Here is a 17,459-nt window from a genome sequence, read left to right as displayed (position 1 = left end):
AATAACAAGGAAACTCAATTTGTGATTGCAATAAAGAATGCAGTCTACGACCCTCGGCGATTTGTTAGCAATCTGTTTTTCACACGTGACACATTACGCAGATTTCTCACGTGACAAGCTCGACTCCCAGCCCAGTCAATGCGATCAGTAATTAACAACTCGTTAATGAGCGAAGATGGAAATCATTTCCTCTTTGTATCGTGTATAAATATACCACTCCTTTCAAATTCAATAAATATCACTATCGCTTTGAGCACTTTTACATGTACATCTCTCTGTATCAACACTGAAGGAATATTAGGGACTTGAATAAAAATGACTTTGAGGTAAGTTCAGTAAGGCAACGCAATCATCACAAGATCTCAGAACTGCGTGAATGCCATGCGTGTTACTGTATTACACTTATTTGTTTTTAAATTGATAAATAATATTGGTTAATTTCATTAACTTTCACTTTTCATATAATTACGCTATTTTTCTGATTCCGCTTGTTCGCAGACGACAGCTGCTCCCCAGTTACGACTGACGTCACATCCAGTCCATCCTGGAAGGAGATCGAGACTGTGCTGACTCCTTGTCGCTCAGCAGATGACAGTGTGGACTCCGGCATTGGATCAAGCGTTAAACTATCGGTACGTATATAATCTTATAAATTTAATGGGAAATTATTTCTGTAAAACATGCACACGTGTATTGCTTCATAGGTCAGTATAAAAATAAACGAAATGATTTTGTAAATCAGTTCTGTTAAAATATACCAGCCGTTATTACATACAATGGTTTATTTAATTAATTATTAATCAAAATATTAATCCAATATTCCAAATAGTAATTTTACTTTTCTTTAATTCAGATCAAGCTTCCGTCACGCAAACGCTGTTTATCTCGTACATTCATCGCAAGGAAGAGTATTTTCTCGGGAAAGCGTCCAGCCGACGCCGATGAAGCGCAGTTGCCGTTAAAAAAGAAATCTAAAAGCGATGACGTCATAACTGAAGCTCCCTCAACTGATGACATCATAACCGCCGTTGAGCGTCTGGAATCACATGACCTGATAGCCGATGGATCACGTGGCTACACACTTCCCACAATCCCTGGTAAACACAGCGACCTCAAATCCATCAGCGCAGACACGATGGCGGAAGTCTTGAATGGAGTCTACAGCGACCGCCTGCATAACGTGACGATCGTGGACTGTCGATATCCGTACGAGTTCGAAGGAGGTCACATCCGCGGTGCAGTTAACATGTACACGAGGGACGCTGTAAATAGTCTCCTGGAGACCCAGACGACAGCAGGGAAACATCACGTGCTCATCTTCCACTGTGAATTCTCGTCCGAGCGCGGACCAAGAATGTACCGGCACTTGCGCAGTCAGGATCGAGCCTTGAATCAGGATCATTACCCGAAACTGAACTTCCCGGAAGTGTACCTCCTCCACGGTGGATACAAAGCCTTCTATGAATCCCACGGTGACCTATGTGACCCCGATAGCTACACTCCCATGTTGCACCTAGATCACTGCGCGGACCTACGTCACTTCCGTGTCAAGTCCAAAACGTGGACCGCCGGTAGTGAGAAAGTCAGCAGCAGGCGACATCGCAGTCGGATTTTCCCTTCCGGTCTAGACTTTTAATAACGTTAGATATTATTTGTACGTGTACCATTGTTATAACAAGTGCAATATTTGTTGTTTTATATTGTTTATGTGTTATTGGATACCTTTATTAATAAAGTGATTGAATGCAATACCCAGTTTTGTTATTCTGATGTTGTTTTTTTATCACGATATGATCGTAATAAACAGAAACCCCGTACTTAATCTATGTATGAGAAGTTATCTCTATTAGTTATTTTGTTGAGAAAACGATTATAAAACACCTTAACAGTTTTAATATATTCTCAATGCGAAAGAATCTTTATTCTCCATATTTAACGAAGTAACCCTCTGTCTTTTTTCTAATAAATCAACTGTATCCATGATTTACTAGGTAAGATGACACTTGATAAAGTTCCCACAGGATCTCACACGGCAAACTATCGATTTATTTTTCTACTACTAAAGTATTTCTTTATTTCCAGATTGTGCGTTCCAATTGTCATTTCAATGACGAATGTGTACTCAGTCGCAAATTGCAAATAAAAACAATTATCGGGACGACTAGCTCAGTTGATAGAGCGCTGAACGATGAACTCGAGGATCGCGGGTTCGATCCTCGGCTCCGTCACATAGATGTATGTGCAATTGTTAAGATTTGTCCTTGATAACCCGACAAACCCATACAAAGCGTTATTTCTCTATTAATTATCCGCGCTATGACTGAATGCTGTTGGAAACAGCGATAACCCCATAAATAATTAACAAACAAACAACAAACAATATAGGTATAAAAAAATACAATTCGCGTAAATGCAAATATCGACTAAAATAATATTTTGGCAGTGAAATTCCGACAAAAGCCCAGTACCACATTCAATGCAGCCAAAAAGTTCATATTTTGACTTACTCAATGTGTGATTTGATTGTGTTGGAACAAAAAAGTATTTAAATGAAATGCCAACATATCATACATGCCAATCGTGAATAACAAAATAAAGTTGAATCTAGATGTTACATGTTAGGGCACATATAATTTAATCTGATTTAGTTTTATTTGTATCGATGTACACGATTGTGCAGCTTGAGTACTAGTATACGTTAACCTATATGTACTTGATGTTTAATACCTGTATGTATAAAGGTATCAAATCGCACAGAGGATATGGTGTTCAAACTAAATACTACATGTATTTTATAGATTGTATACACATTAATTTAAAAACTGCATACCTACATATGAAATACACTTCATAAAACACATTTCATGAGGTGGATAAGGAACGAACAAGTGAAGAACAACACAAAAATAAACATTTTTCCATTAAATTACACTGAAACATACATGTTCAACCTTTATTTTAAAAACCACTTTATACGCTGAATATCTTTTTTCAACGATATTTCTTGTTTGCTGCTGTAATGATGTCAGTCATAATTCATCATACGGTAATGATTTAATCCATGAATCATTGATAAAAATGCCTTAATGCAGCAATCATGATGTAAAAGATGTCACTCGTTACCGAGCAGATAAAAATGATGCCAACCATGCAATATACACAATGTATGTCAGTAATGATGTCGTATTATGCTGCCACGAGATATTTCAAAAGTGTACACTGCATTTGGGTAGCTAGAGCCCAACAATAGTGTTTTGTATTTACTCTTGACCCCCCCCCCCCCCAAGGTATTTGTTTTACCTCCAATTTTGCCGTCTGGTTCTTTCGTGTGCATTACGACTTTTGACAATCAATTGTTGTATTTTAGCGTTTGATTACAATGTTAGACATTGAGCGTACCGGGAAAATGCCATATTCTTTTATATAAAATTCTTTTCGTAAAATATGTTTACATTTGCAACAATTTATTTGAAACCAATCGTGTTTTTTTTTGGTGGTGTGTGACTGAACTTCATGATGGTCTATATCGACAATTTATGTATTTAACCTGCAAACTATATGTATGATATTATAATCGGTAATTGTTTTCCTGAAGTACAACATACCGTAAAATATATGTTACGATTTGAACTAAGATGTATTGAAATATTTTGATGTCAGGTGAAGTTAGAGCTTGAGGACACTCAATCATGACAACTTCTGTGTAGTTTGACCATTGACCTCAAAATATGACAAACACCTTATCGAATGCCATCAAATTCTTTCGTGTGGGACAATTTTTCTGTGGGTTCACAACCATGCCAAGATATTTTGGTCATCATTCAATATTTTGCGATGTAATATCTTGTAGGAGTCCTTTTTTATTTATCAAGTCGCAAATCGTAACCTTTGACTTCGAAGTATGACATTGACCTTATCATAAGCAACCTGGTTCTTGCGTTTAGCACACTATCTCATATCCAGGCTAAACTGGATTATTGCTAAGAAGAGACTTTCTTTAAAAGAAAAATATCATAAAATCGGGAAAGTGTCTTCCTTGACTAGCCCGTGCGGACTGCACAGGCTAATCTGAGACGACACTGTACGCATATGGCTTAAACCCCTTTTTCACAGAACACGGCCCATATGTTTACATTATCAAAGGTTTCAGTTATCACTAACACTACGGCTCCTGTGTGGTGACTCCTGATGATTCGGAGACAATCTCGCTTGATATATGAGGACGATTTCCGCGTACCACTTTCATTTTTTCTTCACAATAACGTCGATGTATTATTTGTCTTGGATTCGTGTTTGAGAAATTCTATGTAAAGTCCGAGATTTCACTCAAACCTTAAAATGAATAAAAAACATATATGAGAATTAGGTTGCCGAAATATTGCGTGTAACGTATATGTAACATGTAACGTATATTTTGTTACTTGAAAAAAAGCACGAACAAAAGTCACTAAAACAATACATTTTGTTCAAACAATAATATCCATTATCATTATATGAGGACTATGTATATTGTATACCACAGATATTTACAACAGCTTAACAGAGGTATGATTGAGTTGATTGTGCCACGAAGGAGAGATAAATGCCACTATGCTCATACAGGAACGTTATGAATTATAATACTTTTAACTCGAAAAATTATCCGAAATTAAAACAGATATTGACAATCATTTTAGTGTCAATCAATGCGATTTGCAGGGGTTTACACACGGGTTGGACAGAATGTAATCACACGGTAAAGAACTTAATTTTTGCAAATATCTCAAGTTATTGAAATACATTTGCAAAAATCTTCAGTGCATAAAAGACAGTTTTTCTTGCAGATTGGAACGATATCTTTAGGTATTAGAATAAATCATTGAATACGTCTGAAATCGGTGACAAAACTTCATCTTGCGTGAAGCATAACAGTTTAGCGCAAATCGAATTTTGAACAAGAACACAGGCTTATTAAACAAGAAACCGTCGGAGACGGGTGATGCTCCCGAAAGTTTTTTTTGTCACAATATTGCACTATATATTCAGATAAAAGGAAACGTCTTGAGGGGCATAACTTTGGACAAAATAATACGATGGATGGTTTAGCAACTTAAAAATTTCAAAGGGCCATAACTCTCTAAATAAATCATCTAACCAAAACCCACAAATAACATGCGCATCTCCTCAAGGTAGTTAAGCTTCCCATAAAGCTTCATTGAATTCCAGTCAGTAGTTGGGGGGGGGGGACAAGAATTGCACTATATGTACAGTTAATGAAAAAATTCCAAGGGCCATAACTTTGTGAAAAATTATCCGACCAGAACCGGCTGATAATATGCACATCTCCTCTTGGTAGTGAAGCTTCCCATAAAGTTTAATTGAATGCCGGTCATTAATTGCTGAGAAATAGCCCGGACAAAAATTGTGCACGGACGGACGGACACACACACGCACGGACAGACGAAGCGGCGACTATATGCTTCCCCACCAAAAAAAAATGGGGGGAGCATAATAAAGTAATTCTGATGTATTTGACATTGTCGTTAGCAGCATAAAAATAAATTCTTTAAATTCTTACGAAAAAAAGTTTAAAAAAGTTATTTGAAGTAAAGCACCACTTACCGTCGTATTAACATCCATTAAAGTGAAAAGGTGAACCCCACAAATGCACGTGATCCTGAACCCTGGTATTGCAATCCTCGTCATTATTACCATCATGATGCAGATTGTATATATTCAAAGTCAAAATATAATTGAAAGTTTTAAAATGGAAAGAAATTTAAATATGTAGTTGCAGGCGAGTTATGCCCTTCAATGGTGTTATCGATGGTCTCAATTTAAAATGTCGAACCTACAAAAACACAAGTTTTCAGGAGACCTATTTTAGTTAAACATTTCTTGCACAAAGTCAAATAAAGATTATTTTAAACATTTTTAAAAGTGTCGCATGATAGACCATGTTCGTATGGAACTAATTTGACGTTAAGTTAATAAATCTGCTGTAAAATGTATCTTGTCATTTAGACTTGCATTTATGTGATGTTTCGGCAAATTGGACAGCTTATTGTAATAGATTTTGTTTCAATAGAATAAATTTTTCCACTGTTGTCCGTTAGATATAGCAAAGCAATGCATTTTTTTCTGTTTTACACGGTGGAACAGAGGTGACAACCGCAATTCGTTATTTATAGTGTGGCCTCAACTTAGTAACTTGTGGGAACGACTAATAAAGTTGAGGGAACAACATCATAAGTTGTGGCTTCAACTTAATAACTTGTGGAAACAATTTTTAAAATAACTTGTGGAAACAACAACGTACGTTGTCCCCACAACTGTTTAAGTTGAGACCTCAGCTTAGTAACTTGTGGCCACAACTTCATAACTTGCTCCCAAAACTTATTAAATTGTGACCTCAACCTAGTAATTTGTTCATTTAACTTATTAAGTTATTCCTTCAACTAAATAACTTGTGGGAACAACTTATTTATTAAGTTGAGGCCTCAGCTCAGAAACTTGTGGCGACAACTTCATAACTTGTTCCCACAACTTATTAGTTTTTGCCTCAACTAAATAACTTGTGGGACCAACTAACTATGTTAAAACCACTAATTTAAGTTTAACCAATAATATCGGGCGTTTCATCTTTACCGTTTTATCACAATTAGTACCCCTTATTTTACTAGGTGCTCGGGTTCGAGCACTATCCCTGTTAGCTATGGATCCCCCGTTCGAGCCCTATCTGAGCACTTGCCATGTAAGTCATGGATTTCAGATTTGAGCCCCTATCTGAGCGATCGCCAAGTTAGCGACTTGGTTCAGGGCTCGAACCCTGTTGTGAAAACTAGGCACATAAGCGACGGATTCCGGTTGGGAATCCAGGTCTGATACCTCCCTTTTTAAACGATGGGTCTTTGGGTTTTAGCCCCAGTCTAAGGACTTTCCCTGTAAGCGACTTGGATTCCAGTCTGAGCATTCGCACCCTACGTAACGGATCCCGGCTTGGATGCCCTGCTTGAGCACTCACCCTGTATGCTATGCCCCCGGGCTAAAATCCCTGTTTAAGTACTTACCATTTAAGCGAACGGACCCTGATCAAAGTCGTAGTCTTATCGCCGGACCCGAAAAATGCGGGATTTATAGCTTACAGGGCTAGTGCTCAGACCGGCGCTAGAACCCGAACACCCATAGCTTGCGAGGCTAGCTCTCATTTCCGGACTCGAAAGCGGGAAATGTTGCTTACGAAGCTCATTTCCGCAGCCGGTCGCTTAGTAGGCGGGTGCTCAGTATGGTATGTTAGCGACGGCTGTTTGGTTCGAGTCCCTGTGTGAACCCGTAGCTTTCGGTGCGAACGCTCAGACTGAGGTTTGCAACCGGGATCCTTCCCTTACTGGGCAAGAGCTAAGACACAGGCTTGAACCCGGGATCCATAGCTTTCAGGACTAGTACTCAGACTGGGGCTCGAACCCGGGACCGGTCACTGTTGGTGCAAATTCTCACATCGGAATTCGAGCCGTCGCTTATAGGGTAAATCCTTAAACCGAGGATTGATCTAGAGACCCAAAGCTTTCAGGGCTAGTGCTCGAACTATGATTCGAACCCCGAGGCCGTCGAAAACTCCGTATTAGATTTTCAGACCGTCGAAAACTTAGGCATCTTGCACTCGCCTCGTAAGCGATGGTTCCCGGGATCGAGCCCCGGTCAGAGGAATCGCCCTTTACAAGAAGCGTCCCGGGTTCAAATCCAAAAACCATGGGACTCGAAACCGGGATCCGACGCGTACGTTGCTAGTGCTCAGACCGGGGATGGAACCCTGAACCCAGTCGCAAACAAGGCAAGTGCTCAGACAATTGTGGTCTTAACTTAGTAACTTGCGGCCAGAAGTTATAAAGTTGAAGGAACAACTTACTAAGTTGAAACCTCAACTTAATAAGTTGTAGGAACAAGCTATTAGTTGCGGCCACAAGTTACTAAGTTAATACCTCAACATTTTATATTATTTTGATATCTTTTTGCGTTCATCAATGCTATAAAATGTACATCATTTAATTATTTTATAAGCAAACGTTTACGTTTCGTCAATTTGCCTTAAAATACATGGCTATATTGATACTTTAATATATTAATAAGCTCGCAAAATGCCGACGTAACAATTTTTTTCAGCTTCGTCATTTTGACTTCAAGCAATTGCGGTTCGTCATTACATCACGTGACTATATGGAGCTGTTGCGATTGGTTAACTATTTTGTTGTTTTGGGGGTATATGTGCATTGATTTCCCGCTTTACACAATATCAAAATCGCGAAATGCCAAAAATGTAGGTTCGTCATTTTAAATTGGGACCATCGTTATGCGTTTGCATATTAGTATACATAGTTTATAATAATCAAACAAACTTAGCATAAAATATAATGACATATTCTGAGACTACGTGTGTATAACAAACTTGTATACTAGAAACTATCATGCATTTAGTTAGATATTCACGCTCATCTGATTTTGATGTTGGCAACAGACGTGGTTGAATGAACAATATAAGCAAATGGTGGTGGTTCATTACTTGCTTGAGATGGCGAGCTGACGCTTTGTGGACCTACATTTTGAGCAGTTTGAATTTTCTACTCCATCATATAATAAGCATAGTCTCTTGACTTGAGTTCATTTATTAAATACGACGTTTGTGACATTATTCGCGCAATCAAAACACGAACTAATTAATATAATAGTATAACGTCTAACGTAACGTCAGTTCGATTAAGGTACATTTTGTACACAAAGGCAGACCAGAATCTAAAGTGTGTACGAAAAGAAGCAATGCGGATATGGACATTTGATTATTCATATACATTTAACCCATGTATGCCTAGCGTCTAGAAAAAAGGCATTGGCAAACAGCGTAGACCCAGATAAGAGGCCGCATGATGCGGCGTCTCATCAGGATATGCGCTGTTTGCTTAAAGGGGCCTTTTCACAAATTTTGGCATTTTTTGAAGTGTGTCATTAGATGCTTATATTGATAAATGTAAACATTGGATCTTAAAGCTCCAGTAAAAAATCTATAATAAAATTTAAAAAAGGAAAAAAAGTAGCAGGGCTCGAACCAGTGACCCCCGGAGTCTTGGAGTTAGTCTGAAGTAAAACGCATAAGCCCTCTCGGCTATTCCGCCGAGTATATACAAAATTAGTATTTTATACATTATATAAGCAATCTTCGTAGTTTCGTAAATTTAAACGACAACAACAGAACTCTCCAAATTATTCAATCGTTTCGCGTTGCAACACTTTATAATTTTTAGGTTTTCAAATCGTCAAAAGATACATATAATGGCTATATTGGACTATGATAAATGTTCAGTAATACTGTTTCCTCACAAATATCATAACTAAAACGAAAATTTGCGAATCTGAAACAACTTTTTTCAATTATGTCAATTTACCAAACCGTGAAAAGATCCCTTTAAAGGAATTTCTGTAAGAAATATTCTAAATATAAAATTAAATATACTAGACATCCATAATTTTGGAAATAAATTGATCCAATTTAGAAGGATGGGAGAGACCACTAGGCATAAATGGGTTAAACAATAAAATTAGTGTCATAAGCACATCGAACTTGATATGCAATATATTATTTTCTTCGTCTGCGCCCGATAAATAAAACAATAACGCCGTCAGTTTTTGATCAAAATTTGAAACGCATGAGAGAGTTTTCAAAGCTTATGAGCGAACGCATAGAGATAAAAAAAGTTGTTAAAATTAACAAAAACTCACTAGGGTCTAATTTATTGGACCTATTTCATTGCCCATATATATTGCGAAATTCGAATAAGCATATATAAACACAGATGCTTATGCCCTTGTTTTCAATTTGTGAATAACGTCAATAATTACAAATCGAGTGCTTGTGGTGTTGATGATCTCTGGCCAACTCAGAGACGTAAGTCATACGTTCATGAGTTCAATGGAAATCAGTGCTCAAGAGCTTTGTAAATGAGCCCAATGTGCTCAAGAGCTTTGTAAATGAGCCCACTGCAAAGCTAGGAAACAATTGGGACGTTACATGCGTCTGAAAATAAGAATGTTTACAAGTCTACAATATATCGAAAAGTCAATTGGAAGTACTTTAAAGGGGCCTTTTCACAGATTTTGGCCATGTTTTTAAGTTTGTCATTAAATGCTTTATTTTGATAAATGTAAATATTGGGTCTAAAAATATCCAGTTAAAAAACAAGAATACAATTAGGAATAAAAAAAGTAACCCTCAACGGGGCTCGAACCCCTGGAGCCATGGAGCAAAAGTCTACCGCTCTATCCACTAGACCATCCGCTTATACCATTTCCAATGTATTTTTAACCTGATATATGCAATCCCCGTAGTATCAAAAAACTACAACGACAACAACAGAATTCTCCAAATTATTCAATCTTCTCGCGTTGCAACGCTTTATAATTTTCAGGTTTTTAAATCGTCAAAAATATGCACATAATGGATATTTTAGAGCATGGTAAATGTTCAGTATTACTGTTTCCTCACAAATATCATAACTTCAAGGAAAATTTGCAAATCTGAAACATTTTTTTTCAATTCAATCAATTTACCAAAGCGTGAAAAGGCCCCTTTAATTCGCGATGGAAACCCGACCCATTGCTCACAGAAAGAGAAAAAACACCCCAAGTTAGTCGTGCACAATAGATTATCTACTTGATTATGTCTGTGAGACGGCGTGAGGCGAAGCGGCTCGAAATCCATGGAGAGAACTGAATAGATTTTCATTGAGTAATTGTTTACGCGCTATTTTACTTTTATCTTTATGGCGAAAACACGTCTATTGTTTAGAAACAGTGTGTCTATAGCGGCCATCGGAAATTGAATTGTGAACGTTTAATAAAACTTAATGTAATATTTACGATTATTTTAGTTAATATGTGACAAAATGATAACATAGTTGTTTGAAAACTTATATATAGATGTAGTGTAAATAGTATTGAATATTTTGACGGCTCTGGGTAAAAAAAACTTTAAGTGAAAGACAACATTTTAATGAAGGACTTTTTTTCCTGTGTTGTCGAATATTCGTTAGGAAACATTGCCACAACAACATGTCTGGAATGAGTCATCTGGAGCCCAAATTCAGGGGCATGCGACGAAACAACGCGCAGACGGTGAAAGTCGAAGAGAAACGACTTCAAAAACTGTTAGACTTTATAGACACACGTATGCAGGACCAGCGATCCAAGCTCCGCCGCCAGATCGAAGATGTCCAACAAACTGCCGACGAACTGGAGCAGAAGCGCCACAAGGCTACGCTGCAAGTTCTGAAGAATTATTTCGAGGTCACGAGCGGGCGGATCCGTAACCCGTATCTGAATTCCATCCACGAAGAGCGCATGGCGGGAGTACTTAGCGAGCCGTCACTTGCCACAGTACCGGAAGTGGATGCCGAGATCCTAGCCAAGCCTAGGTCCATGTATGATCGTATTACTCGGGGGTTCGATTCGTCACGATTACCCCTGATAGCGCCGAAACAACGGGGCATTATCAATCAGCAACAGTCCGTATCGCTTCCGGCGTCCCTTCCAAACTCGACCCGTAGCGACGAAAGCAGTACACCGCGCGTCGTCGTTACTCCTCGGGGTACGCCGGGAAGTACGCCTCGCAACCTCAGCACGCCGAGCGACAGTGCAGAAGATACGCAGTTCACCGAGCCGAAGAAGCCGTTCCCGTTAAAACGCGAGCCACATATAAAGCACCATCAGAACGGGGTTCACGTCGTCTATGATAAGCCGCCGCTGCAAACGTCAATCGAAACGGGAACTAACAAAAAGGATAACGCGCCCTTGCACCGGAACGGAATTCGAAAAGAAGATAAAAACAATAACTACGAAGAGGTGAATGGACATGTTTATCAGAAAGGCTTGTTGAAGCCGACGTCTATGCTCAATCAGTTCATGGAAGAAGAACGGGAGCCGCCGACTCCGCGTCTGGGTGACGTCATCGCCAGCAAAAACGGTTTGTCGCGTCACAGCAGCTTGAAGCGTCCCATAAAGTCAAGCATGGCGATGTCCATGACGAGCCTGTCCGAGCTCCAGCCCAACCGGAAGCAGCAAGCGGCCAGCAAGCTGAAACACGCGCTCAAGGGACACAGCTCTTTCCGCATCCAGAGATGAAGCAGGAAAGTAGCGGAAATGTAACCGCTCGGTGATGACATATCAGTAAAAAGACTACTTGGTAATCAGGGGTGTACCCAATAATGTGGTATTTACTCTTCAATGGATAAAAACAACAACTTAACACCCAATTTATCACAATATATATGTTTAGCACAATAACGTGTTTTGCAGGCTCTAAATATGCCATAGTACGTGTATGGAAAATGGGAATCATAGACAGCGTACTAATAAGTTATTCTAACAAGGATAGGCCTACTTGGATTTAAAACGCGAGTCTAACTGTCTTATCAAATGCTCATATCGATGTTTTTCTTCATGTTAGTTGTCACTTATACGTTTTCTATATTATGTTTAATGGTATTATTGCCATTAAGAAATAATTCAATTTTTACAAAATTGTGTATTGTGAGTCGCTCGGCGGTGTCTAAAATACTTATTGAAAAGAATGTGGCGGCTGTTATTTCGTTTTGGAGAAGCACGCTGAAGCATCTTGTTTTTGAAACGTTTAGGAAAATGATAAACTTTTTTTTTCGAGGATTTACAAATTAACGGTTTTTTCTTTTTGTGGTTTTTAATTAAATTAAACAAATTATCATGATAACCAGTATAGGTTATTTCAAAATAAAAAATCGGCTTGTAAATTTCTGGCCGATATGTTCGGTCGAAACAACGAATCCATCTATAATTCCTACATTTTCAAAATTATTTGAACATGCTCGTTATATATAATATATATTGCTAAATATTATTTTCATAAAATAATACTAAATGCACATAATTGAATATTTGCCAATGAGTGTTTTGTAAATAAGCGTTGGATAATGCTTGAGCTGTTTGCATGTATGTATTGCTTGTTGAACTGAAACTATAAGTTTAACGTGTACGAATATAATTGAGTCCCGCTTGGGGAAAAGGGGGCTTAATGCATGTGCGTGCAGTGTCGTCCCAGATTGGACGGTGCAGTCCGCAAATAATAATATTGGACGACACTTTTCGTTTGACAGTATGTTTCGTTTCAAGCAAGTCTCTTCTTAGCTAAAATCAGTTCAAGCGGTAAGTGTCGCCTCATTAGATTGTGCGGGCTGCACGTGCATTAAGCGGTAAGTGTCGCCTCATTAGATTGTGCGGGCTGCACGTGCATTAAGCGGTAAGTGTCGCCTCATTAGATTGTGCGGGCTGCACGTGCATTAAGCGGTAAGTGTCGCCTCATTAGATTGTGCGGGCTGCCATGCATAAAGCGGTAAGTGTCGCCTCATTAGATTGTGCGGGCTGCACGTGCATTAAGCCCCATTTTCAGAGAGTGAAGCTCGTATTTAGCTGCTGCATTGGTGGCTGTATGACAATTTGTTCCAGTCAAATTGCATTTATTGAAATATAGTTGATATTGTTCTCCGATAATAAATTTATACGTTTCTATATGCGTTTTATGTTGACTTTTCGCAACATTTGCTTGTTCATTCGTTCGAAAACAAAAAAATATATCTTGAGAAAAAAAGATTATCGGTGTTTTATAGTGGTATTTGAGACGTCCTATGTTGTTGTAAAAATTAAATATGATGGTAAAAACAGTCGAAGAAGACTATCCGTTCAAAAATAAAGAAGGAAATTAAAAATGTCTCTATATGATTGAGGAAATCAACCTTAAGTAAGGTCCAAAGACTAACAATAAACAGTAATTTGTTATCTTTGTTTCCACTAGCGTCGATGAAAACCCGCAACAAAAAGCACACAAATAACTTAATAAATAAAAATAAATACATAAATACATAAGTAATGAATTAATGCATGAATGCATGAATGGACGAATCAGTGAATGAATGAATTAATTAATGAATAAATAACACGGGACACAATTGTCACAAAACCAGGTTTATTTTTTTATAACTAGAGCTTTGTCACAGACGTGACGTATACCCCCACATGCTGCATTGACACAGACTATTTTGCATGATGTCTTCACAAAACAAGAGAAGCTAATTGATGGCGATGTTTAAGAATTATTATGCCATTATAATTATGGCCATTTTGAGCTTTGAACTCTTGAATTCTTTCACGTGACACGCCGTCCAATGATTGTGAACAAAATAAATGTACAGAGTCATTTTAAAATCTCACAATAAATGACATAGTTATCGCCCAGACAAGCTCATTTATGGCCATTTTTTTACTTTTGAACTCAAAGTATGACCTTCACCTTGGAGATATCGACGTAATTCTTTCGCATGACACACCGTCCAATGATTGTGAACAAATGCGCCAGATGATTTTAAAATCTCACAATGAACGACATAGTTATGGCACGGACAAGCTCATTTATGGCCATTTTTGAACTTTGAACTCAAAGTGTGACCTTGACCTTGGAGATATTGACGTAATTTTTTCGCACGACACACCGTCCAAATAATGGTAAACAAATGTGCCAAATGATTTTAAAATCTCACAATTAATGAAAAAGTTATGGCCCGGACAAGCTCATTTATGGCAATGTTTGATCTTTGAACTAAAAGTGTGACCTTGGCCTTGGAGATATTGACGTAATTTTTTCGCACGACACACCGTCCAATAATGGTAAACAAATGTGCCAAATGATTTTAAAATCTCACAATTAATGAAAACGTTATGGCCCGGACAAGCTCATTTATGGCCATGTTTGACCTTTGAACTAAAAGTGTGACCTTGACCTTGGAGATATCGAATTATTCTTTCGCGCGACACACCGTCCAATAATGGTTAACAAATGTGCCAAATGATTTTAAAATCTCACAATGAACGACATAGTTATGGCACTGACAAGCTCATATAAGGCGAGTTTTGACCTTTGAACTAAAAGTGTGGCCTTGACCTTAAAGAAATCGACGTCATTATTTCGCGCGACACACCGTCCAATGATGGTGAACAAATGTGCCAAATGATTTTAAAATCTCACAATGAACGACATACATGTAGTTATGGCCCGAACAAGCTTGTTCCGCCCGCCCACCAGCCCGCCGACATTCGCAAATCTAATAACCAGTTTTTTCCTTCGGAAAACCTGGTTAAAAATGATTGAAATACAAAACAAAGTAAAGGGTTTGCACTAAAATAGGGTCGGTCGTGTAAGTAGAAACAAACGAGCGTTTTATAACTAATTAGAATCGTAGACCTAAGGACTTGGCCAAGTTTGTTTGCCAGTAGTGAGTGAACATACTTAAATACCGCCACTGCAATAATTGAATCATAGAAAGCGGCTTGATGGCCGTAGAAATTACTGCATCGCTAATACTCTACAAAAGTTATGTGGCTGGGCAAGGAAACAAATCCGCGATCCTCTGATTACAGGATTCTAATTAACCCTTTGCATGCTGTGAAAATTTGTCGTCTGCTGAATTTCTAAAATTAGCATTTTCTGCGATTTGTTTTTAAAGAATACTATTAGAATAGCAAACAGTTTGGATCATGATGAGACGCCACGTTCTGTGGCGTCTCATCTGGATCTAAACTGTTTGCAAAGGCCTTCAAAATTCGCACTGAAAGAGTTAATGAATATGTAGGCATTACATTTGAAAACCATTGACTTCAATCTAACCTTTATGGCTTCTTCACTTATAACGTAGTTTAGCTACGAGAGTTTCATATAATTGCATGCACGCAAACAATTCATTTTGTACGTTTATATAACATTTAATGTTGATTTTTTTGTCAAGGTATAAGAGACAAAGCGGGACTTAGTTCATTATCTTGCTAAACGATAATTTGATCGCTTGTATTGATTAAAGAAATCAAAATTATTGAAACCCAAGCCGTCCGATATTGCGACCTCGAACAAAAGAGCATTGTTTTGTTTTGTTTACAGCCATTTCCCTATCACAAAGATTTTTCTTTTAAGTCTGCGCATGCGTTTAATAAAAGAAATATCAGATTGCAATAGGTCGATGTTTAAGCTATTTCTAGTATCCTCATTTAATCGTCTGTAAAATGTGCATGTGCCTTGGCCTTGTCCATTGCAGAGAATGTAAGGCTATTTTAAGCTTTAACTTTTTTTTAAACGCAGTTTTTTTTTTTGCTAGACGTAAAAATCTTAAATCTTTTTGTTCTAAAATTATTGGTCGTTTCGCTCCTACCGCCAGTTTGACTTGTTTGATTCAAAACTTCCAACAAATACAATATACTCTCGCACTTGATTACGTATGTTTAATGTCTTATTGGGACTAACAAATAGAAGGGCCGAGGGGTTAAGTGTAAGGTATTTAACGTTATAAAGTATTATTTTCTATAAGTGAAACTTGAAACAAACAAAATGTTCATGAGCTGTGTCAATATAGAGTTTACAGACAACAATTGCTTATTCGGCGACGTGCCAAATGGGACATAATGGCGACTTATTGGCCTATATACATGTATATACTAAATTTATGTCTAGTTGAACGTATACATGCCAGATATTTTATTACTCAACCTGGTTTTGAACATGTGTAAACTGGTCTTTAGATGGCACTGTAGACTGCATCACATAGAAATTGTCCGCTTATAAAGGCGCGCACAATCGGAACTTACACAATGCCATTTGATCAGCCGTAGGGAAATCGACTGCATAAACTTCCTAACATAATTATTTTAAATTAATGTACCGAGTATTCCGTCTCCGAGTCACGCGGGCGATAATATCCTTTGTCGTAATTAACGTTTTCCAGTCAATTCAAACATGACATCCGTCGTTCGATGAGCCCATATTCCGGAGTCATAAAGCTCGGAATTAAAAAACGCATACATTTTTAGTATTTATGCTTCTGGTAATTTGGTAACGTTAAGATATTGCTAATTGATATTCGTAAAACTGGATACTTGTCGAGTCCTTCTTCTTAGATAATTTCATAGATTTTGTTAACAAGAGGCCCATGAGGGCCTGAATCGCTCTACTGGCTGGAATCAATAGGGCTCAAGACCTTGATAGTATGAACAATCTGAGTAAGTTTTAAACAAACAGAACCAAAATGGGAAATTCATCGCATAAAAAAGAAGAAACGTAAAATTTAAGCACTATGTCCCCTTCTGCGCCGCTTTGATTTTTTGTTTTTGACCTTTGACCACTCAAAGTGTGCGGCTCCATGAGATACACATGCATGCCAAATATGAAGTTGCGATCTTCAATATTGCAAAAATTATGGCAAAATGTTAAAGATTTTCTTTTTTTTCTCAAATTCAAGGGGAGATCATTCTGGACTTATAACTCCGATATTGCAAATTTTCAATAGGGTTTGACTCATCATTCAGATAAAGACACTGTGCAAGTTGGGAAATGATTGGATGAAAACTGTGGATTTCATTGCGTAAAC

The 17,459-nt window shown here is 37.9% G+C and overlaps 1 protein-coding gene across 1 annotated transcript; it reads left to right on the top strand.

Annotated features, from left to right (window-relative positions):
* Window positions 1-315: 315 nt before the first annotated feature.
* On the top strand, window positions 316-1,636 carry LOC127872437 (M-phase inducer phosphatase-like). Its single transcript, XM_052415769.1, has 3 exons — window positions 316-326; window positions 506-632; window positions 854-1,636. The coding sequence occupies exons 1-3, from the start codon at window positions 316-318 to the stop codon at window positions 1,634-1,636; spliced, it is 921 nt and encodes a 306-aa protein (XP_052271729.1).
* Window positions 1,637-17,459: the final 15,823 nt, after the last annotated feature.

The sequence above is a fragment of the Dreissena polymorpha genome, chromosome 3 (genome assembly GCF_020536995.1).
Source record: "Dreissena polymorpha isolate Duluth1 chromosome 3, UMN_Dpol_1.0, whole genome shotgun sequence".
In the NCBI taxonomy this organism is placed as follows: domain Eukaryota; kingdom Metazoa; phylum Mollusca; class Bivalvia; order Myida; family Dreissenidae; genus Dreissena; species Dreissena polymorpha.
Note: the sequence above shows the minus strand (reverse complement) of the source record. Positions and strands in the feature narration are given on the sequence as shown.